The sequence below is a fragment of the Coccidioides immitis genome (genome assembly GCF_000149335.2).
Source record: "Coccidioides immitis RS genomic scaffold supercont3.6, whole genome shotgun sequence".
Lineage (NCBI taxonomy): Eukaryota > Fungi > Ascomycota > Eurotiomycetes > Onygenales > Onygenaceae > Coccidioides > Coccidioides immitis.
In genome coordinates, this window is record NW_004504312.1 from 637,248 (window position 1) to 659,010 (window position 21,763).

The window sequence follows — 21,763 nt, forward strand, 5'->3', positions numbered from 1 at the left end:
TTCCGTCGCCATGCAGTATTAGAGAAAAAGTGATGGCCATGATTGACATGCAGACTCCTTACCGGGATGTGGCGTGCGGGAATGCAAGCTGACAGGGAACCGTCCGACAGTCATGCACATGCATGTCAGCAAGCATAAGCGGTCAGCTTAAAGAATAAGTATAAAACCCGCGTGGAAATGTAAACCGTCGTCATCGAGGCTTCCAGAGGGCAGAAGAAGCAAAACCTTAGCTGACACCCTGTTGAACTCTTCGTCAACCAAAGAAGTGAAGTTAGCTCGGCATTTGCAGGCAGCGTCCATGTCGGTATCACGGGCAGCACCGCCGGTAGTTAAGCGGCAAAACGTCCGTTCTCAACTCGAACCCTCTGGATCAGTGCCAATGTATCATACCTCGCCGTAGCATTTGTCCTTACCATCATTTTCGGCGATCTCACTTTCGTGAGTGATTCAATCGTCCACTGAGGATCCCAGTCTCACGCTCACAAACGCCTGGCAGGAACATGTCCAACGTTATCGTCGTTAGGGGTGAAGACAACCACGAAGGTAGATCTCCTTTTCTACATTGACTACGGAGTCCTCCTACTTGCTGCTTACAAGACGCAATGAATCGATACAGCTCGATTCCGCTGCAGCTGGTGCACGAGAGATGATATCACTACCGACGCATCGGGTATCACCAGCTGGCAAAACATAGACGTCTTCTTCAGAGAAATCTCGAGGTCGACTGGTTTTTCATGGGTGAAGAAACCGGAAAGCGCTTGCCTTTCTATCGAGCTATCCGCCGACAAGCACCAGCAAATCCACGAAGAAGACTTTGGCTGCACTGCCGCGTTCCAATTTGCCCTCGACTGCCTCTCAGCTGCCAGCCATGACGATGAGCACGAGAGTGTCGCCCGGCTCGTCGTACCGCGATCTAGTGGGTATATCGTACGCTCTGACATCATGTCCTTACGCCTCCTCGGCTGCTCTCTGGTGAAGAGTGTCGCCAGCTTTGCCAAACCACAGCAGTTCTTTGACGGCAAGCCCATCAACGTCGATGTCTTCCCGAGTGCTTTTGCAACATCGATTGGAGGCGTTCTCTTGATGAAGAGGAAGACAAAACAGCACGCCAATTCGAACGGTAAAATTGGCAATGGAATTATCGCTCTTGACTCACTACTGTCTTCTCTGGATCACGAATTGCGCAATCGTTTGTCGTTCCCTTGGCTGTCCACGCAGCCCCCGGCAAAACGACGACCCACCCTAGCCATCGTCGACGGTGGCCTTCGAGGTCCTGACGACGGAGGAACGGGAGGGAGCATATACATGGCGGCCGAAGCTCTGGGAATCGACATGGTCGTGTTGGACAATCCCGGGCACTGGGTGAATGGTCCGAAATACCGCCATTGGCGCAAAGCTTTCGTTCCTCTCGAACTTCAGCTCGAACCTGATGCTGGATTTTCCAATCGTATTGCGGACGCGGTACGTTCGTATGAAGGCCACATCGATGGAATTCTGACCTTTCGCGATCATTACAAGGTTCCCGTTGCCGAAGCTGCTGTGCAACTGTCTTTACCGACATATCCTCCATCGGCCTACGTCATTGCCACGGACAAATTCAAGACGAGTGTGTCCGAAGGTCACATCGCATATCAAGCATCTAGCGCCGAGCAAGCCGTCAAAATTGTGCAAGAGCACCATCTAGAATTCCCGTTGATTATCAAGCCATGCAATGGCTTCCTTTCCGAGGGTGTCTTCCGCGTCGAGAACCTCTCGCAGCTCGAGGCGGGTGCACAGGCCATCGACACCGATCGACACGGGAAAGAATTTGTAATCGAAAAGTACTGCGAGGGACCCGAAGTCGATGCCAACGTGGTGCTCTGCGACGGAGAGGTGATATTCTTCGAAGTATCGGACGATTTCCCGAAGGGCGCCGACGCCAACAGCCACGGCACTGTCAAGAATTTCATCGAGCTTGCCAATGTCCTGCCATCTGCGCTGCCTGAGCACGAGCAGGCCCTGCTGCGAGATTCGCTTCGTCAAAGCTTAGTTCGGATGGGGTTCCTAGACGGATTCTTTCACCTCGAGGCGCGCGTGGAAAACTCCAGCATGGAATACGGTACCAAAAATCAAGTTTTGGACCTGAGAATGCGTGACAGTGTGGAGAAAGGGACACCAGCACCAGCGGCCTGGTTGATCGAAGTCAATCCACGGCCACCAGGAATCCAAGCTTCCGAAGCGGCCAGGCATACGTATGGTGTTGATTATTTCGGCCTCGGCCTACTGTTCGCTCTCGACGACAAGCCTCGGGCCAAGCAGCTTTCACACGCGTTTGCCCAAGGGCCGCAGTATTGGTGCGAAATGGTCTTCATCCCCGTGGAGAAAGGTGGTGTATATGAATCTGGCGATGTGTGTGAAGAGCTCTTTGCTCGACGGCCTGATCTGGTCGATCATGTTTCGGGAAGCTTCTGTTTTCTCAAGAAGGGAGACCATGTGGCGGATCCCTTAAAGACAGGGCTCAACTCATGGGTGGCGTATTTCAACGTCTATTCGAGAGAGGGTCGCGAGCATGTGTTGGAACTGGCCGACTGTGTGAGACGCGAGGTAAGATTCTCTATCGTATGAGGACAATGACGGCCTCGCAAGAACATATAGGTTATGCAGCCACGTCATGTACAGCGTACAGTGTATGATAGAGCTCTCTAGTGATGTGCTTCTATCCAGCTACTGAAGATGCAGGATGCAAGTGGTTGAGGAGTAGGAATCTTCCCCAGTACATTTTAGGGTTTGGCCAACCCCCTCAAGTCCATCGCCAAAACCCCCCAACCTCTCTCTTACATTACAACTACTCAAACAATACTCATATACTGAATAAGGAATGCAAGATTCTATTTTCTATGATTTCTGAGAACTGTACAATCTTGCCGTTAAATTATCTGGCAGCCCAGATACATGTACGGTATCGCCAGCTTACGTTGGCTGACTTTCTGCGGCCCCGATGATGACTGCAGCCCTATGCAGCTGACGGATAAGCAATAATCATCTCGGTGGAGAAACCAGTGCTAACATGTCAGGGTTAATTTTGGAGGGAGAAGAAGACGTGAATATTGACTATGCGACTTCCACTGGCACCATAATGTTGTTCATATACACTTATAAAAGTTATTTGTCATACAGGCAGGGAATGTGCATGGTGAAGACTGACAAGAAACCAGAATCCGATCGAACAGCTACATAGTCAAAATAACTTGCTGTGTCCTGAAGAATGGACTACACCTCCCGCATCTTTTCTCGTCCTCCCCCAAACGTCCATTCTCCTGTCTTGTCCGACGCCGATCGACCACATCGAAGCATCTCATGGGCTGAATACGCATCCGCCGTCAAACGAATCGCTGTCGGATTGCGCGCACTGGGCGTCGTCGAGCAGGATGGTGTCGGCCTCCTCAGTCGCAACGAGATATACTACTATGTGCTTGCGGACGGTGCTATCGCGGCGGGTGCGACGTTTGTCGGTATTCCGCCGTCTGACAAAGAGGACAGGGTGGCCACGCACATGGCCGTAGCGCATGTGAAATGGCTGTTCGCCGCCCCAGAGTTTTTGGAATCGGCTCTGACGACGGCGGCAAAGGTGGGCTTAGACAAGTCTCGCGTGCTTGTCTTTGATCCGCCCGGCCTGGAGCCCTACGAGAATGATAATGGCCAACCCCGCTTCAGCAGCCTTCTCGAGGCAGATGAGAGTCGCTGGCAGAATACTAACCACGGAAAGGATCCTAGAACACTGACGGCGCTGCGGTTGTTTACCAGCGGCACCACAGGATCCATCAAGGCGGCGGAGATTTCCCACGCGGCGCTCGTGACAAGACTAGATGCGCAGGACTTTGTCCCATCGCCGCGCGACCGCGCGCAGCTGCAATTTATCAGTCTTTCCTCCGCGGGCGGCCAAATGATTTGCCAGCGCGCCTTTGCGGGGTGGCTGCCTGCCTACATTTCTAACTACGATGACGAACTAAGCATCATCGACAGAATCCAGTCGTGTAACATCTCGGTTATTCAGTTACCACCCCGGACTATGGAAGGCATAACGGCCGTGATCAAAGCCGGGATCCGTTCTCGCGAGAGTCTTCAGTCCCTCAGCACCATCCTAGTCGGTGGAGCAGCTTCTCGAAAAGAGGGAGTCGACCAATTCGCTTCCATCTTACCAAGTCATGTCTTGCTGCGATCGGGTTACGGATCGACTGAGGTCGGAATCATCGCCATGACCTCCGCAAGCCTCGACGCCCCCTGGAGACCGGGCCCAGGTTACGTGGGCCTTCTCCCACCTGGTGTCGAGTTGCGCGTGATAGACCACGAAACGCTCCAGACGATCAGCTCCGACATCGAAGGCGAGATCTGCGTCCGCAACGCATCCATGTTCAGCGGATATTGTAACAATCCAACAGCTACAGCCGAAGTGTTCCTTCCCGACGATGACGGAGGCGCTCCTTGGTTCAGAACGGGAGATCGGGGGTATTTAGATCCGCAGAGCGGTCAACTCGCCTTGACCGGCCGCTTCAATGAAATGTTCACCGTCAAGCTGGAGCGAGTTGTACCCTCGGAAGTCGAGGCAGAGCTGCTAAAGCACGAGTCAATCGCGGACGCCGCAGTGACTGCCACAAGGGCGCGAGACATCGAAGGAGACAACGAGTGCATAGCGTACGTTGTGCGAAGAAACGGGGTAGAGTTGACGGCGCGCCAAGTGGTGGAGTTCATTGCGGCGAGGTTGTCAAACGACAAAGCCCCAACGGGTGGCGTCGTGTTTTGCGCGAGTATCCCACGGAACGCCATGAGGAAAATCATGAGGCACAAGTTGATCGAGCTGGAGTCCTTGGCTGGGTCAGAGAGATACATTGAAATATCCTCTCGGAGTGCTCCGTAGTTAGTTAGCTAGCGAACTATTTATCGGTCATTGAACCTTAAGATTCACAGACTCATAAACTGTTAGAAAAGAGTGCGCGTCCTTTTGGCGGGAGCACGATAATCTTGCAGTAGAACATAACTTCCGAAAAAATTCTCTCTAATGGTGCTGAATTCGCAAAGCTACGAATTACTACGTCTGGAACACAGCCAACCGCGTTGTATGCAATCAAATGACGTGCCCAGAATTAGGTACCCGCCAACCATGACAGCCTGCTGAAGGTTTAGGAACCACAATCCAGAAGATGGCAATTCCTCAGGAAGACTTGTCTGAAGGGTGGCCAACATAAAACAAAAGGCTCCCACGAACCCCTGATTTGAGGCGAAGCAGGGGTTGCTGCGGAGAGGAGGAACTTTACTATCGCGACGCCAGGAACAAGGTTGCGAAATGCCGGCGATCCGGATGCGACGCTTGCTGTGATCTTTCAATTTTTTTCTTAATTATTTTTTATTTTTTATTTTTTATTTATTTATTTATTTATTTATTTATTTTTGGACGAAGGATAAGACTATGTAATTTGTGTAAATTTATTTAACTTTTTTTATTTAATTTTTGGGAACACACAAAGTCCCTAGTTTCACACTCCCATCCAAAGCCGCCCAAAATAGCCCAGTCCTAATTAATAACTACAGTACGGAGTAGTTAATCAGCAGTAAAAAAGGAAAAAAAAAAAAAGCAAACAATTGCTTTCCCGTCCCATTCACGCCCATGCCACCAAAATCCGGTACGACGCCCGCCGCTGCAGATAATCAAAATAATCGTATATACATGCTCCGTACAAGCCCTTGCATAGTAATCCACCCGCCGTGCGCAGGTACAATATAAAATCGCGATGTAATGAACAAAAGCATATTCCGTATCCGCATGGGATTAAGGAATAAGCTGATCATCCTCGTAGAGCTTGTCCAGGTCTTCATCATCCTCAATTGCGACGCCATTGCCCTTCTCACACTCCGACAGACTGATCGGCTGTTTGTGAAGTCTATTCCAAACCCAGTGGCTGAGGTCCACCAGGGCGACGGCGACGAGAAAAAGTAGTACGGCGACGACCGCCACGACACCCGGAGTTACAAGCTCCGGTTGGACTTCGAGGTTGGAAAAAGCGCTGTCATCGTCAGATGATAGGTCGTAGCACGGCCGGCAGATGCGAATGGGGCTTCTATCGGCGAAAGGCTTGCAGCCGCAATGTACGAACTGCGAGGGTGGGGTTGATAGCGTCTTGGGGGTCGGGCTGCTGGGTAATGAAAGAGATAGTGAGGTGCTTGGTTCTTGAATTGACTCTATGTTCGAATCCGATTCTGTCGCACGCGGAAGTGAGGTGGACTGGGATGGTGGGAAGCCATCGCCGTTTGCATCTCCATCTTCGAACATCTGGATAGGGTGCATGGTCAGTAACCTGGGTTCCCGCGAGGAACAATGGCGCGTAGAGAGCTTACTATTTGGATATCTTGCTGCACTCTGATCACCACCTTCTCCTTCAGCTTTAGAAACTTTAGGTTTCGCATCCTTTTTGGAAGTATATCAGATGCTATGAGAGTGTCCTTTTTCTTTTCTTTTCTTTTCTTTTCTTTTCTTTTTTTTTTTTTTTTTTTTTTTTTTTTTTTGCGAAGACGATTTCTAGGCGAGACAGCGCACACTAAGGAAGAAAGACAGACTGCGAGTCGAGGACTCGGCTTGCTTTCCCGGTTTTTCAAGTTGTTTGCGCAGACAAAGAAACAGGCGGTTCGTCTCAGTGTGTGGAGAAACAAAGAACGAAAAAAGCCAATGCAAACCGAAACCTCGGACTGTCAATGCTATCATGCGCCTAGAGAAACAACAAAACCATTCTACCGCACCGTGGCAGGCTCTTTCGACTTATATTTCAACGTACGTCGAATATGAGACTCGATCACGGCTTGAGGCCCAGTAGGTTAGTTAGTTAGCCGCCGATGATCAACCGTGGTATGGGGGAGATCGTCAAAGGGCGATCTTCGCAGGCAAGCGCAGTTTATCTTTATGTAGGTAGCACCACGCAGCAGCTGTTTCCAACAGTGAATAAAGACGCATGCCATCAACCAATAGGTTAAAAAAAAAGAAAAAAAGGGGGGGGAAGAGTGGGAAAAAGCGCCCCCTCTCCACGTTTCACTCCAGAGGAGTCAAAAGAAGAGAAGTAGTGAATGTTTTCCTCGGAGATGCAGAATCAAAGAAAAGCAGAATGCGAGACACTCGCTGCTTTAGCCACGGCGCAGGACCAGTTTATGTAGGCAGCACGTACGGGAATGTAACTTTTCAGCGACTCTCAGCTTGATCGCACGAATCGCACAAAGCCTCATGATCCCACCGCGGCAACGGGAAACCAGAAACACAAGCGTGCGTCGTGACACGGCCAAAATGCCGTTTGTGCTCCCTGACTTCATGTAGCCGTTCCATTTTGGCGTCGGAGCTTCAGCCCGATCTAGAGCATATCGCTCGACTGCTTCTAACGCGGCCAAGGATGGCATCTGGAATAGGAGCCGAGAATTAACCCTGGCGTCCGAGTTCTTGACGTTTACACCTCTGTAGTCAATTGTGGGTTGGAGTTACGCCATCCCGCCCATATGCATACCTAATCGACGACGAAATTCTAAGTTTAGAGCGGGGGGAAAAAAAAGACAAACAAGCGATTCCATCTCTCTATCTGCTCTCTCTGAGTCACTTGAATCAAGCGTACCAACCCTGTCGTCGTTCTGGAACATCAGTGTTTGACATCAAAAGTCAAACAGGCCTTTCGATGTGGAAAGTTTATGAAGAAGAAGCTCATTTCACTCAGACGCTAAGGTGGACGCCAGACCCGTTCCCAGGAGAACGACCATCGTGCTAGTGAACCATGCTTTCGTACTCCCGTACCCATCACATGCTACGGATTCATTTCAGGCTCCGCTGCTGTCTTTGGTTGCAAAGGTGGCTTCCCCAGAGTCTGAGCAAGCCCTCCCCCCAGATGACTCCTCCCAGGGTTAGTGTGACCAAGGGGGCTGAGTACGGAGGTATGTATGCACACGCTGTCTGTTGGAACTGTGGGGGTTCGGGCCAACAAACCTTGTACCTCTTCGTCGCGCGCAGGGTCCCCTTGACTCCGTGGTGTGCGCCAGTTGGAAACCGGAATCCTCCCGGGGAAGTCTGGGTTCGTGCGACTCCTGGCTGGCGAGAGGAAGGAGATCATAGATGATGGGAGCACCAGACAACTCCATACAAGCAAATTGAGATTCATGTGCAGCTAGCTGACTGATACTATCGCATGATGAAAGCAGATCAAAAAATAAAAAATAATTATTGTCAACTGTGAAGAGAGAGAAAAGAAAGAAAAAGAAAGCAAAAAACAGAGAGAGAGAGAGAGAGAGGGAAAAAAAGAGAATAATTAGGATAATGGAGAGAGTGGGGTTCGAACCCACGCAACTTTCGTTATTCGAGCTTAAATCGAACGCCTTAGACCACTCGGCCATCTCTCCGCATATATCTCGTTGCGTCAACGCCAACTGGACACTTCAAGGAATTTGCGTTGGCCTTGAAAAACAGGGGTGCATCCAAATCTCCCATCAACTTCGGTCTATCGCAAAATAATCATCCAACTATTACTCTGTACAGGGTAAGGCTTAAACATGAAATGTGCCTCCCAGCCTCAGAACAGCCCTACTTCCGCATCCCAATCTCGAGCAATCTGATCTGCAGTCTTCCCAGTCGCCCAAACCTCACGCAGCACCTTCAACGGCAGCTGGAGGTGAGGGCTACCGTCATCGAGGAAAAACTCTCCCCAGAAATCCTCCAGAAAGATCTTCTGTTTCGGGGTTAGAAGGTTGTACTGGGTTCCCACCGTGAACGCAGGAAACAGAAGCAGGTTGAGCATCGCAGGCGTGACGTCCGCGGGATGGTCGTACAGGCTCTCGAGCTGGCCCAAGATGCGCTCGACCAAGGCGTCTGTCGGCGGCAGGGAAACTTCATTGTTGGCACTCACGCGCTGGCCAATAGGGATGCCGCCGCGCCGATGATCTCCTCTCGCGCGGATTATTCCCGCGAGCCTCGTCATCTCCCAGACCATATCGCTGAAAGTGGTCCTTCCAGGGCCCTCCGGGATCCAGGTCCAGAATCGCCACTCTGCGTTTGGCTCGGAGACCATGGAGAAGATGTCTAGTAGGCTATACGGTATGCCGCTGCTGGGTTCCCTACCGGTCTTCCCACGACAGTAATCTCTCCATATGTTCAGCGTGGGGGTTTGGCGACCAACGATATGAGATGGTAGGTCGAGGAAGCCAATCGTAGAGATAAGTTCAGATGCGATGGGGGTCTGATTCTGAGCGACCTTTCGATGCTGCAGGATCGTGTAGAGTCCATTGAGATGCATAGTCCACGATTTACAGTTTTGCATCTAGGTTCGGCCTCCCGGTTAATGTCTTGGGCCCAGGGGGGAAAAAAAAACGCAGAAGGATGAAACATACACCTATAGAGCTTAGCAGAATCCCAGCTATCAACGTCGCGTCCTTTAGACTTCTCGCGTGGTCACAGACATCCTGACGAAAGAGGCGCAGTGCTTCCGCGTAATACGCTTCGTGTCTTTCGTTGTATTCCGGATGAAGAGAAAGTTGGAACATCAGACAGTTCGCCATAAGCGATTCTGATTCCTCGCAATATGATAGAACTTCCCCGAATGGAGAATAGCCATTGTCAGATCCCATCGAGAGACACTGCGATCCCCATTGTTTGACTAAATGTTTATCATCATTAAAAACTTCTCAAACGTTCTCGATAACGGTAGGTATCGTACATTCTCGAAACAACTCTTGATCAAAGCTCCCCAACGATGACGACAGGGACGACGAAAGCGACGCGGCCGACTGGGGCGAGCCATCCGCCGAAGAATCCTCCACCTCGGTCTGGGACTCAGTGCGTCGCTTCACACCACGAGCACGAGCACGAGCACGACCTCCTCCTCCTCCTCCTGCTGCTTCTGCTGCTGCTGCTGCTGCGGCTACTCTCCCCGCCTCTGAATCTGGAGAATCTTTACTCGAGCCACCCACCTTGCGCATGTTCCCATTCTCACCAGGACCCATCACCATGATCGGACAATTCATGCCCTTCAAGTATCCCCGGGACGCGACCCCATTTCCCCACTTCAACCGCGCTTCATAGCCTTCACATTTTAGCCCTTTATTCAGACACTGCATGCACTCCGGGTGCGTCTCGTCGCATTTTTTCTTTCGCGAGCGACAGGTCCAGCAGCCGTTACGGGAGCGTGTGGCCTTGGGCTTTCTGGTGGCGGGTTTCGCGCCCCTGGAGGTATCTAGAGCGGCGGACATTATAGCATAAATTCTTAAAAAGCGCGTAGGGGGGAAATTATATAACTATAGACTCCTGTACAGGAGCTTCGGCCTGCCCACCCAGTGAATTTGCTCGACGAGATTTTTTTTTTTTTAAAGAAAATTCGTGAGTCGAAAAAACACAGGACTGGGAAAAGAACTTCTGAACTTGAGTTTCGATGCCCAGGCAGCATAGAAGACACCCTCAAACACTGGTGGTTCATGACTGGGCTGGGTGTAGGTGACAGACGAGCGTGTTTCGAAGAATGCGCTCAGAGAGATAACTTGCTTCCCGCGCCCACGTATTCACGAGATGGGCCGTGCAAGGCATGCAAGGCGGCTGGTCGCTCAGCCACTCGAGGCCCGTCGTTCCAACGTCCCCACCAAAGGCGCCCCTCCGTGTATCGAGTACTCCGTAAAGGGATGGGGTTGACGTCGGGGCGAGCATATTTCGTCGAATATCCCTGGAGTCTAGGCTGAGCACTCCGGAGATAACATATTTGCCATGAGATCAACAGGGGTTCTCCCGTAAACCTCCCAGGCGATTACAGCGTTCTCTACGCAAATTCGCACTTACTTTTCGTGCATGTAGTCAATAGGGTTAACTTCTGATCAATTCCCACCAATGAAATTTCCATGCTTACCCCGGAAATATGTTGCCAAGGGAACAGTACCATTGACGGAGTGTTGAGGGACGACATATGGAATGTCCTCGCGTCTTAAAAGTTTAACGATGTGATAAGAATGGGGTGAACGCTTGAGATACAGAGGAGAGCACAGCTCTGCTTGAATTGCTTTAATGCCTAGCAACATAGGAAACATGCTCTATTAAAAATACGAGCGAGCAAACTTCTCCCTCACAATAAAAGAAGCAGTACTGGCCCCAAAAATTCCATCAGTCAGAAATTCTCTGAATAGCAATTGAAGGGAATTTAGATCAAGGTACCTGCTCAAATGAACATATTTTGTCATATAGTTACACCACCCAGCCGAGGTAGTATGCATTGCGGCACAGCTGAGAGTAGTCATCCTTTCAAGCAAATTGCAAAAAAAAATGAACAGGACAGGCTTCAAGAAAGCAGTCCACAAGAAGAAATGTGGACAAAACTGTATTTCATAACAAATATGGAGTGCATCTTTACTGTACCTTATTCTTGATTTGAGTCCCAAGGGTGAGATGATACTTGCGCTTGCAGCATCAGTAATATCAGACATGTTTGGTAATGCTTTAACTAGTTGATGGGGAGATAGAAATATGCAGGTCTCCCATTCTGAGATGAAAGTATTCGATGAGTGAAGAACAGCAAATGGTGTCTGCTGCAACACAGTTGCAATCTCTACAAATGTCACGACCTGCACAGGAGAACACCTTCTGGCCTGGGACTATCAGATACCACAAAGACAGCATCCTTCAGGGACATCAGTCTATTATTATCTTCAAGTGAGCTGCAGTGCATATCTCTGCAGCTCAATTTACATATCCTAACAATAGCATGCCATAGACTGTAAGAAGATAATAATTGCCCCAAAGAATGCTAGGTACACCACTCGAACTCAAAAGGTGGGAAACTGACACAATCACCACTTTGTCTAGGCCAAGTTTGCAAAGGTTGAGTTGAGATGCCTGGCTATACAACTATATGGATACTTGATCTGACGTTGCTGTATTTTGCAACGAGGGATACAAGATTATCCTGGAGTGATGTAGTTATTTATTGAGATGTTGTTTGAAGACTTCTAATGTGTGTAGCCATCCTGTACTACAATTTATTTACGCAGGAAAGGCACACAAGGAGCTAAAATAGTAGTAATAACTTGGTTCATTTATGTTTATATCGACATTTTTTTTTTTTTTTTTTTTTTTTTTTTTTTTTTTTTTTTTTTCAGTCCGAGGATGAATCTCTATTCAGAATATGGCTAAAAGTGTTATCATGGAGTCTCATATTTTAAAACATACATACATCGAAGGAGGTTAGGAATATCTACACATTATCCGCAAGGGGGAAATAACCCATAATTCTCCAACCTATAGTCCCTGGTGGAAAAAAGCAACGGTGGAGCAGAAGTTGTTTCGGTTGTCCTTCTGCAACACCAGACCCTTGCCGCCAGATGTGATCATGTTCGTACTCGCTTTTGTGCTGACTGCGTACAGGTAGACCTGAGAACACTCGACCTCGATCATGTTAAGCTGGCAGGATTCGGTTTGGAGACATTCTTGGCCGTAGTTCTCGAAGAAACTGTACAAGCCGCCTCCGTAAAGGAAGACGTCGCTTGACTGAATGACACGGAGGCCCCATGCTTTCTTGCAGGTCGCGGTTGTGCAGTCGCCAAAAGTTGGGTCGTTAAATTTCGCATTTGGCGCAAACGGGACTAGGGCATCCGGGTTGGATTGGAAATATCTGTTTTTGATGTCAATAGCAGCTTAATGCAATGTGAGAGGGGGTGAACTAACGGTGTTTCTGTCTGGATCAGAGCCATGTAGACATTCTTGGCATTATGAACCTGGTAGTTGTAAAGGGTGTTGTGCTCAGAAGCCGTCCCATACATCCATACTGGGCCTTGACTCTCGATGAGAACACCTCTGCCGTTATAGATGTTGATCTGTCCGTGGTCAGACCGATCCAGCTCATGGTCCGAAACCCAGAACCAGGTGTTCTCAAAGTACGCAGAGGCTGACTCGGTAAGATGGACCAGCATGAAGGCACCGACGCATTCAGGGTCAGGCGTGGTGGTGGAATTTGGTGTCTTGGCGCAGCGGTCACTCTGCAGCTCGGTGCCCGCGGAGCCACCGACTCTAAGATGGACATCCCACATTCCAACCGATCCTTGTGTCTCTTCATGGATATTCCATTCAACCAGAATGCAACCAGGAGCCGGACCTTTGGTCTCAAGCATCAAGTCGGAAATTTCGACAACACCTTTATCGCCTGGCTGGCCGACCTGAAGCATGGGAATGGGGTTCTTTTCATCGGAGAAAGCAGGTCCGGTGGCCATCAATAACGGCCAGATCTCACCGGTGATCTTGATGTTCTTTGGAACTTTGACCGTATTAGTGATCAGATAGGCACCGTGATCAAAGTAAACAATTTGATCTGGCTTTGCGCTGTCCAAAACTTTTTGGATAGCTTCTGTGTCATCAGTCTTGCCATCACCTTTGGCACCCGCTGATTTGACGCTGATAAAAGAGGATGCCGGAACGTTCTCGTACTGTGGTTTCGCGCGTTCAAAAACCTTGCCGGACCCGTCCAGGAGAACAGCGGGCTTGGAGGGCCCTGGCACCTGTGATTGGACTCGGGTCCTCGCAACTGGTGTGCTGGCGCAAGTTCCGGAAGGTCTCTCAGTCTCAGACTGCGAGGGCGTGGGGGCTGGCGGTGAGGAGACGGTCGTCTGTGACGGTGAGGCTTCAGAGGACTCTGGCTGACGCGGAGAACTTGGGCTCTGTCCTGGCGGAGCAACGGTGTCGGACGGAGCAGCTGTGGATGGAGCTTGCGGAGGGAGTTCCACAGGACCAGAATCAGTAGCAGCTGGCAGTGGAGTAGGACAGTCGTAAACTGTAACGACCTTCACGCGATCCGCTGGTTCTGGTTCGCTCTCGGGAGCAAACCTCTTCAATTTGGAGGCATCAGAGGTGGATCCAGGAAGGTAAGCATGGCCCTGAACCCAGTGTTTTACTACAGAATTTCCATCGAGGATCGTTTCTCCAGTCACCCCAGATACGGCGACGCTGGATTCGGAAAACTCAACGTTATCCAGTATTAACGTCCCACCGGTCGCTGGTACACCACTGTCGAATGCGGTGACGACGCCCTTGGGTGTTTTGCTCACCTTGCTGTCCAGAATCAAAACGGAGCCGACAGTCTGGTTGGTGATGCCGTTGGACATGTTCAGGCCTACGCCACAATTGTTGATGGTGACGGACTTGAAGGTCCATGCCCAGTTCCAGTTCATAAAGATCGCGGTATTGCATTCATTGAAGGTCAGGTTCCTGGTAGTAAACTGCTGATTGCCCAGGAAAGCGCCGTAGTTCCCACCATTGAAGATTAAGTCGGTCATGAAACCACCAGAGCCATTGTCCATGAAAATACCTATTTGTTTGTTCGCATCACCACCTCCGCGAACCATTTCAAATCGAATGTTCTGCAAACTAGTCGCCTGGGCCACTTGCCAATGAATACCTGCTCCCGTGCCCCTGTCCAAACTGGTCAAATCGATAACAAAGTTACGGATTTGACGGAAGAAGTTGTTCTGGTTCGTGTACCAGTTGTTGCCTTCGTCGGTATATGGGTCAGCATCGATCAACGCGATGCCGGCAAAGTTCGACGCCGCCTTGATCACTGGGAGGTTGACGGCATCGCCAACCAACTGGGTGTAGTAGTACTGGATAATGGGTTTTGAAACAACGTATGTGCCTGGAGGGAAGTAAACAAGAGCAGGGGTGACAGTGGACGAGTCGCAACCCAAGCCACATCGGTTTCCGGTAGAGATGGCCTTGTTGATGGCCTCAGTGTCATCGGTTGAGCCATCACCTGGGGCATAAACGTCAACATAGAGATATCATGGGATATTTTGCGATGGGGACAGATAAGTTGTTCCAAGTTACCTTTTGCACCAAACTCCTTCACGTTTCGAAAAATTTGATAATTACCATCAGTATTAAAGGCCGCTTTGCCCTGTCGCTTTATTGACGCCAGCCAGTAGTCGGCCGCTTGGGTCGAAGGTTGGGATTGAGGCGTAGGCGCGGCATTGGAGAAGGGAATCGAAGAGAGGAACAGAAGGAGAAACTGTAAAGCGAAGAAGGCTGTTTCGAATTTTCTAGCCATGATTATATATATAACGAGTAATAGACAATCGAGGATGCAGATTGAGTCTTGATAGAACCCCTAAGCCTGGTGATCTGCAAAGGGAGTGAAATGGTTCGCGCTGACCAGCACCTGGAACCGAAGATGAGGTCGCTGCAGACTGGGGGTTTTATTCCACGCGAGAAGAGGAGAGAGAGAGAGAGCGAGAGAGAGCGAGAGAAAGCTCAGGCAGTGTGGGGGTGGGAAGGAAGGACGATGACGTGAAGGAGTGAATGTCGACTTCTCAAGACACGGCTGGGATCTCGCGTCAGACTTTTCCTTGACAACCTGTGCCCATAAAAAGTGAAGGAGGGTGAAGGCCAAGGTGGGATTCTCTTCACATTGGATCTATCACGACAATGAAAAAAGAATGGCAGCAGTGTTGCACAGTGACAGCAACACTGGCAAGGAGACAATGGGCATTCAAAGGCGTGAATGGGAGTGCAAGGCTGTCAATGAGGAGCGCTCGCTTTGTCTGACGTCTGCAACAAGAGAGTGTGTGCATAGGGTCGGAGGCCGTCTTTGTCCCCGGCGCAGTGAAGGTTTATATCAGGGGGTCATCTACGGCCTGACAGCCACTAGATTGCGGATCGCGCCTCCACTGGTGTGTGAAGAATCAAATTTCAACGCCACTAAGAATTTAGAGCTCACTCACTAATCTCCTTCTGGACTCGTTCACCGGCCCCTAGCCAGTAACGGGCCTCAAAACCGCGAGCTCCCCTGCACGCGCCAGGAAAGCCGGTGTGTTCTTTATCATGAAACGCAAGAGGAGGAGAGCAATCACGAACCGGGAGTACCTCGAAATGGGGCAGAATCCCAGGACCTGGACAAGGGAACAAAACAGACAAAATGAACACGGAGTTACTACTTCCATTGTTTCCAGACCTGGGCGACACAGTCGGCGGAGATTACGTCTTATATTGGGGATCCGCTGGCGATGCCAGGGACGGTGGGCTGCTGGTAGACGACATGACGGCGTTCTCGGAGCCCTGTTGGGAAAAACGCATGTCCGACTCTCCAGGCCTTATGACCAGATCAGTTTCCTGCCCGACCGAACGATGATGTCGGATCATTTGACCACCCAGTTAGGATCGTTTGGGACGGCGCCGGGAAAAAAGGGGAAAAGGGGGTTAATCACAATCTGCTGTGAGAAGCCAGTCCGTCACATATATTGTTTCCCATCACAAGCCGCCGTCCTCCGAATCTTGCCTTTGCACTTCGTACTCCGTACAGAGTAATCATACCTGGCTTCTCAAATTTCAGTGATCTTGAAACGCCTGGAGAAATCCCCTCCCCAGGACGGCTGGCGCTACGGCAGGAAGACAGCGGTGCCGACGAGGGCGACAGGGGGACAGGCCGAGTGCAGAGTCGTCGCCCCACAGCCTCCCTTGCCCGCCCGCATCTGCTTGGAGCCGAGGATGGCCTCCCGTGCGGCCAGCAGCTGATGCCAGCCAATCAAGCAGGCGGTGACAGGGGTCGCCAAAACACTCGGCCAGGCCGTCATGCTTCTGGGCGTTGCCGATCGGTGCGATAGTTCGAATTGCTTTTGCTCGGAACCAAAGATTTTTTTTTGAAAACCAGCTTCATCGACATTCCAAATCAAGCGGCAAGATCAGGGTCGCCTGTTTTCCCCAAATTCCGGGAAAATTCCGATTCCCGGAACCCGCCGCCTCTGCCTTAAATTGTCTACTTTACGATTTTGCTGGGGAACTCCCGAAACCTGGCAACTGAAGATTCAGACGACACAGGGTACTGCCTGGAAGGCAGCCGAGCCGACAGCCAGAATCTCACCTGGCCATGGTTCCTTGGACACACGAAGCAGGCTGTCCCACGCTCTTCAGACACGCTGGATACGTTTCACCCCTCCATCTCTCATTTTACAACGCCTTGAGCCAAGCAGAATATCTGGAAAGAAAAATATGTCGCGATCTGCATACCTTCACCCTGCCACCTAGGTCACACGGAAAACCATTTTCTTGGGCAGACTGGACTCTGGCTCGCGTGTCCGGTGGAGATGAGCTTTAACGATGGGATTATGATAAGGAGGACGTCACCACAATATATGCCCTGCTAGTTTTCAATCCAATGGGCTCCAAGGTTTTTCATACTGGATCTAATCAACTGGCTCGTGGGGGGTGTGGTTGCAGCGACGGTGCTGGCTACGCGGGGTGCCACGCAACTTTGAAGGCAATACCGGCCTGCTGAACCTGCGAGAGCCCAGAAAGACTTCCCAACGTACCAGAACGGGGAGGACGTGTGTAGACACAAGGAATACTAGGGCAGCTTGAGCGTCCCGCATTTTCTGAATTCTCACTTCTGCCTACCAACGATCTCCCATGACCGTCGTGTTACGTCTCCAGTGTACGCATATATCGCCGGATCAGGCTGGCCAACCTTTCCACTCCCTTTGTCAGATTTTGCTCCTCTTCATAAGCGAAACAAAGCCGGACATATCGTTCTAAGTTATGACGACTCTCTTGATTACTTGTGTCACCTTCCACCCGGAACATGGTTCCTGCTCCGATCAAGAGGCTCTCTTCTTCCTGGGCCTTTGAAGCTAAGTGACTCGCCTTTATCCCTGCTGGAAGCTCTAGCCAAACAAAGTATCCTCCCGAAAACTTGTTGGATTCCTTGACCAGCCGGACTCCCGGTTCCGTAAGGTTATCCCGGATCGCTGTGAGCATGATGCGGTGCCTTCTGGCATAGACGGGGCGTAGGGTGTTATCGATATAGTCTGGCAAGAAACTGGTAGACAGCAGTTCCCGAACGTATGTCGACGTGAGTTGCGATGGCGCTCCACCTGATCGGGAAGACCCGCTGCGCCAGAAACACATATCAGCCAAAATTCCCACATGTCTCAATATAAGTCATGAATCATCCCCGAGCTTGTGTTAACTCACGTTTGAGACACGCCATACGCAAACTTCGCTGTCCCTTCTGCCCATCCAACCCGGCAGCCTGCGCCAATTAACTTGCTGAAGCTACCGTTGCTTACCACATTACCGAATGCATCCTTTGGCCCTCCATCAAGAACTCGATCGATGTCAACTAATCGAGGTGCTACAGCTTTCCTGGGATGTTCTGCTGCAGACGGTGAATCAGATTTCCACTGCAGGAAGTCGTACACATCGTCGGTGATGACTAGGGCATCAAATTTCCGAGCCAAGCGCACTAACTGTTCCCGTCGACGCGTTGACATTATCCGGCCCGATGGATTAGAAAATGTTGGTACAGCATAAACAATATGCTTGTATATCTTTCTCCACGGCCGCGGGCTCTTCGAGTTCTGGATCCAATGGAGGACGTGAGCGAAGCGTTGACCAGACGCAATACCACCCTCGTCACAGGCATATCAAGACCAGGATCTTACCATACCGGTTCGAAAGGTCCCGTCCCGTCCTCGCACTTCTCCAACTCCCTCTCCAAAAAGCCAATGTCAATTCCCTCAGGATCTTCCGGCACAGCCCTCAACCTATTGGCGAAGCCCGCATCATCGAAAATCCTACAGGCAAGGTAATATGTTGGCTCCACCATCCACACGCGCCTCGTGTACTCGGCGTCGCTAAACACCTGCAGCACGCATGCCAGATTCTGACTTGCACCGCCCGAGATGCAGATCCGGTCCGCTGTGATTGGGTCGTTCGGTGAGTAGAACTCCGTTAGCCACTTGGCGATTTCGGCGCGAAGCCCCGGATCACCCTCATCAGGGCCATAACCCAATGCGGGCGTGGAGAGGGCTGGGTTGAGGAGGACGGTTGTGGCAGCGGCTTGGAGGGCGGAGGTGGGGTGGAGGGAAGGATTGGGCCAACCACGAAAAAGGTTGATGGGAGGCTTAGGTTCGTCCGCCATGAGCGCGCGCTGCTGTGCAAGACCCCCTTTTCTTTTAGCGCTGTTGGTTACATCAACCTGCTTCTAAAGAAGGATCTTGGAACCGATGAAAGGCATTCTACGATATGCGGGAGGCCGTTCCACCGCAGACCAGGGCAAACACGAAGCGCTGACCTCACGGAGTTGCCGATCGGACCGACTGATTATCCGGCAGCCGGATATGGATCGATACGCTCTTGGAATGCGAGGATTGGAAAATGAGCGGGCGTGATTTTCGGCGGGAATTCGCAGGACCCGAACCAAGATGGTCCAAGGGCCCACGGTGACTCCACTGTTCAGTTGTCCCGTAGCCGCTTATGAGTGCTAAAAGCCCCAAAATAAAACCAAAGCAATTACGCCATACTGAGGTCATCTTTCCGGTACGCTTGTCCCCTCCCATTTCACTTTGATTCAATGGCATGCGAAAAGAACATACATCCTTCGCCAACCCTCGCCGGCCAAGGAGCTATAACGCCAACTAAGGAATTAGGAGCGCTTCCGCTGGTGCTCACACAACCTGGCACTGCGGAGAAAGCCGGTTCAAACCGTTCTCAAGGAAAGATGGACTTCTCTAGCTACGTCAATTACCAGCATTCACCTAACAAAATGAACGTCTGGGGATGGCTGGTACATGGGAAGTGATGGCACAGCCTGTGCTAAAATAGTAGGTAAACAGGGCACACTGCTCAAATATTTGCGCGGCATTCAAAATGAGTGATTTATCGGGTACCCTGTTCTTTGGATTTCCGGGGTTTGATGACGGAGAAGAAGTGAATGATCACGTCGGCTGAGGCATGGGCTTCATCGAGAAGTGCGCGCGAAAGCGCCAAAAGCGTCGTGTGGCCCTGTTGGCCTAAGCCGCCATGGGATTGGTGCTAGGTGCGCAAGAACCAAATTCCCCCCCCTGTGTCTTTATTTCAGTAGACCACCGAATAGGCCAAAAGGCCAAATCACCTCCGCCCGGGGGGGGAGAGAGTTCCATTATCCCAACATATTTGATTGAATAAGTGTGACCTCTTTAAGGCCATCAGCTTCTTGTTGGAGGTCACGTAAAACGATCATCTGCATCTCAGCCTCAGGTATCGATGTTGATCTGGATAAGAATAACAAAGTCGATCGCCGAAGCAGGGCCTGTTATGTCATTGTATTGTTGATATTTTTGAGGCTCCTCCATACTCCGTACCCGCCAAGGCCGTAGAAGCTCCCATCTCACACTCCCCTCCCAAAACGGTCTCCTCTTAGCATACTCCGTACTCCGTACAATGCAATACATATTAGATATGGTCTAGCCGCTTGATCCGTTATTATGTACTGCATAAATCCAGATAACCAGAAAGATGTGTGTTTTCCGCGTGGAAAGCCGCGAGGCGGACGGAATCTGATGCAAAGCGGCCTATGTTTTCAGGGATAAGAAGGGGTCAGCGCCTGGACAATCCATGCTAGCTGATTATTTAAACTTGCTTCGCCCAACTTCAGCCACGGCAGCAACGAGCAATTGACAGCTCAGAGGGATCGAAGCACAAGTCGCAGGGATAAAAAGTCGGCCTAAGGGCACCTGAAGCAATCTCCTTTTCTCTGTTATGACCTTTGTTTCCGTCGCTCTTCTCTCGATGCTATTTAGAGGGTGTACTCCGTAGGGAGCACGGAGTTGGGTGCGAAGTCCCGTTGGCATTCCGATCCCTGTCGAATTAGGGGGGCAACCCTCCTAAATATAGCACCGATCAGCCTTAAGAATTAAGCATCATTGCCCAACAGTGGAAGCAATGCTCGGGAGGGAAGAGTAAATAGAAAAATGTTCCGTAAAATGCTCCTGGTGGTTATATTATTCACTATCTGGCCTGTTGGTTCCAGGATCTCAGCGCGAAGGAAAAGAACACTTCCAGAGTTGGATGTGCAGTTGCTTCAAGTATTAATATTTATTAACCCCGTGGCGTGCTGGTTCACGCATTCTCATGTTCCAGGCTCCTGACCCCGTAATGAAAGGCACTCCTACGGATGTAAAATAACTGCTCCCGCATCATCATCATCATCATCATCATCACAGTCCAGGCGTGGAAACCTGTTGCCCTCACGCCATCGCAGTCTCTCACGGCTGGCTGTCGTGCCGTCACGTCTTGTCGTTACGCCGCATTTGTCATCGAATCATAACTAGGGCCGTAAAATATGGTCCACAACAAACAGTTGTTTCTTCGCTTTTATTTTTTGGAATTAATTTTTTTATTTTGTCTCGGTTGCCGATCTTCCCTTTGCCGTCCCACTTTGACCCAACTAGCGTGGGCTTCTGCGGTTTGAGATCCACCGCAAGAAGCAGCCTGTCTTTTGTGCTTTCGTTCTTTTTTTGCTCATAGCCACATTCTGAAGCAAAGCAAGTATTCAATAGCGTCGTTTCACACGGGCAGGACACGAGCAGACGGGCCGTTTGGGGAGGCTTGGAGATACGAGCCAGGACCAGGGTGTGGAGGAGGATTTGCTGAGTTTCGAGAGCGTGGGTATCCAATTCGCCGGGTCGCCCACCGACAACGAAATTGAGCCGCAGCCGAGCACGTTTTTCGATTGACGGATAAGGCCGCCTCGTTGGCAGTTCAGGGTTGGCGGGGGCTCTCTTTCAGGCTGCTGGCTTCCAAGGAACAGGCTGCCCGCGAACTCAATCATCTCCCAAAAAGAAAAAAAAAAAAAAAAGAAAATCCCCTTTTCCGAAATCTCAAACATTTACGTACTCCCAACTTGCATAGTTCACTGGACGAAGGCAAAAAGGAAGCACGCAGCACAGGCAGCGATCTTCTCTCTTTCCGCATGTCACACTTTCTGACAGCCAACCA

At 50.7% G+C, this 21,763-nt stretch overlaps 9 protein-coding genes and 1 non-coding gene across 10 annotated transcripts; 3 read left to right on the top strand and 7 right to left on the bottom strand.

Moving 5' to 3' along the window:
- The first annotated feature begins 309 nt into the window (after positions 1-309).
- Positions 310-2,880, top strand: CIMG_03171 (uncharacterized protein). The gene is made up of 3 exons (XM_001243729.2): positions 310-438; positions 497-543; positions 617-2,880. Exons 2-3 carry the CDS (start codon positions 501-503, stop codon positions 2,602-2,604), a joined length of 2,031 nt encoding a protein of 676 aa, XP_001243730.2. The 5' UTR covers positions 310-438; positions 497-500; the 3' UTR covers positions 2,605-2,880.
- A 251-nt stretch (positions 2,881-3,131) lies between these two features.
- Positions 3,132-4,996, top strand: CIMG_03172 (uncharacterized protein). Its single transcript, XM_001243730.2, has one exon. It carries the CDS (start codon positions 3,245-3,247, stop codon positions 4,892-4,894), a length of 1,650 nt encoding a protein of 549 aa, XP_001243731.1. The 5' UTR covers positions 3,132-3,244; the 3' UTR covers positions 4,895-4,996.
- Positions 4,997-5,421: 425 nt separating this feature from the next.
- On the bottom strand, positions 5,422-6,500 carry CIMG_03173 (uncharacterized protein). The gene is made up of 2 exons (XM_001243731.2): positions 6,370-6,500; positions 5,422-6,304 (listed from the first exon to the last, which is right to left on the bottom strand). The coding sequence occupies exons 1-2, from the start codon at positions 6,436-6,438 to the stop codon at positions 5,804-5,806; spliced, it is 570 nt and encodes a 189-aa protein (XP_001243732.2). The 5' UTR covers positions 6,439-6,500; the 3' UTR covers positions 5,422-5,803.
- Positions 6,501-6,731: 231 nt separating this feature from the next.
- Positions 6,732-7,333, top strand: CIMG_13686 (uncharacterized protein; the record flags this gene model as incomplete). Its single annotated transcript, XM_004446258.1, has 3 exons — positions 6,732-6,838; positions 6,910-6,930; positions 7,177-7,333. The coding sequence occupies 3 exons, from the start codon at positions 6,732-6,734 to the stop codon at positions 7,331-7,333; spliced, it is 285 nt and encodes a 94-aa protein (XP_004446315.1).
- Positions 7,334-8,315: 982 nt separating this feature from the next.
- On the bottom strand, positions 8,316-8,397 carry CIMG_15112. Its single transcript has one exon. It is a non-coding gene; the product is annotated as a tRNA-Leu (tRNA).
- Positions 8,398-8,454: 57 nt separating this feature from the next.
- CIMG_03174 (uncharacterized protein) lies at positions 8,455-10,655 on the bottom strand. Its single transcript, XM_001243732.2, has 3 exons — positions 9,708-10,655; positions 9,382-9,647; positions 8,455-9,311 (listed from the first exon to the last, which is right to left on the bottom strand). The coding sequence occupies exons 1-3, from the start codon at positions 10,237-10,239 to the stop codon at positions 8,568-8,570; spliced, it is 1,542 nt and encodes a 513-aa protein (XP_001243733.1). The 5' UTR covers positions 10,240-10,655; the 3' UTR covers positions 8,455-8,567.
- Positions 10,656-12,160: 1,505 nt separating this feature from the next.
- Positions 12,161-15,059, bottom strand: CIMG_03175 (glucanase; the record flags this gene model as incomplete). Its single annotated transcript, XM_001243733.2, has 3 exons — positions 12,161-12,638; positions 12,692-14,765; positions 14,840-15,059. 3 exons carry the CDS (start codon positions 15,057-15,059, stop codon positions 12,266-12,268), a joined length of 2,667 nt encoding a protein of 888 aa, XP_001243734.1. The 3' UTR covers positions 12,161-12,265.
- Positions 15,060-17,155: 2,096 nt separating this feature from the next.
- On the bottom strand, positions 17,156-19,017 carry CIMG_03177 (aminotransferase). The gene is made up of 3 exons (XM_001243735.2): positions 18,453-19,017; positions 17,978-18,363; positions 17,156-17,894 (listed from the first exon to the last, which is right to left on the bottom strand). Exons 1-3 carry the CDS (start codon positions 18,924-18,926, stop codon positions 17,426-17,428), a joined length of 1,329 nt encoding a protein of 442 aa, XP_001243736.1. The 5' UTR covers positions 18,927-19,017; the 3' UTR covers positions 17,156-17,425.
- Positions 19,018-19,492: 475 nt separating this feature from the next.
- On the bottom strand, positions 19,493-20,742 carry CIMG_11069 (uncharacterized protein). The gene is made up of 2 exons (XM_012358224.1): positions 20,500-20,742; positions 19,493-20,337 (listed from the first exon to the last, which is right to left on the bottom strand). Exons 1-2 carry the CDS (start codon positions 20,614-20,616, stop codon positions 20,230-20,232), a joined length of 225 nt encoding a protein of 74 aa, XP_012213647.1. The 5' UTR covers positions 20,617-20,742; the 3' UTR covers positions 19,493-20,229.
- CIMG_03178 (uncharacterized protein) lies at positions 20,730-21,723 on the bottom strand. Its single transcript, XM_001243736.2, has one exon. It carries the CDS (start codon positions 21,651-21,653, stop codon positions 21,318-21,320), a length of 336 nt encoding a protein of 111 aa, XP_001243737.2. The 5' UTR covers positions 21,654-21,723; the 3' UTR covers positions 20,730-21,317.
- Between the last annotated feature and the right edge of the window lie 40 nt (positions 21,724-21,763).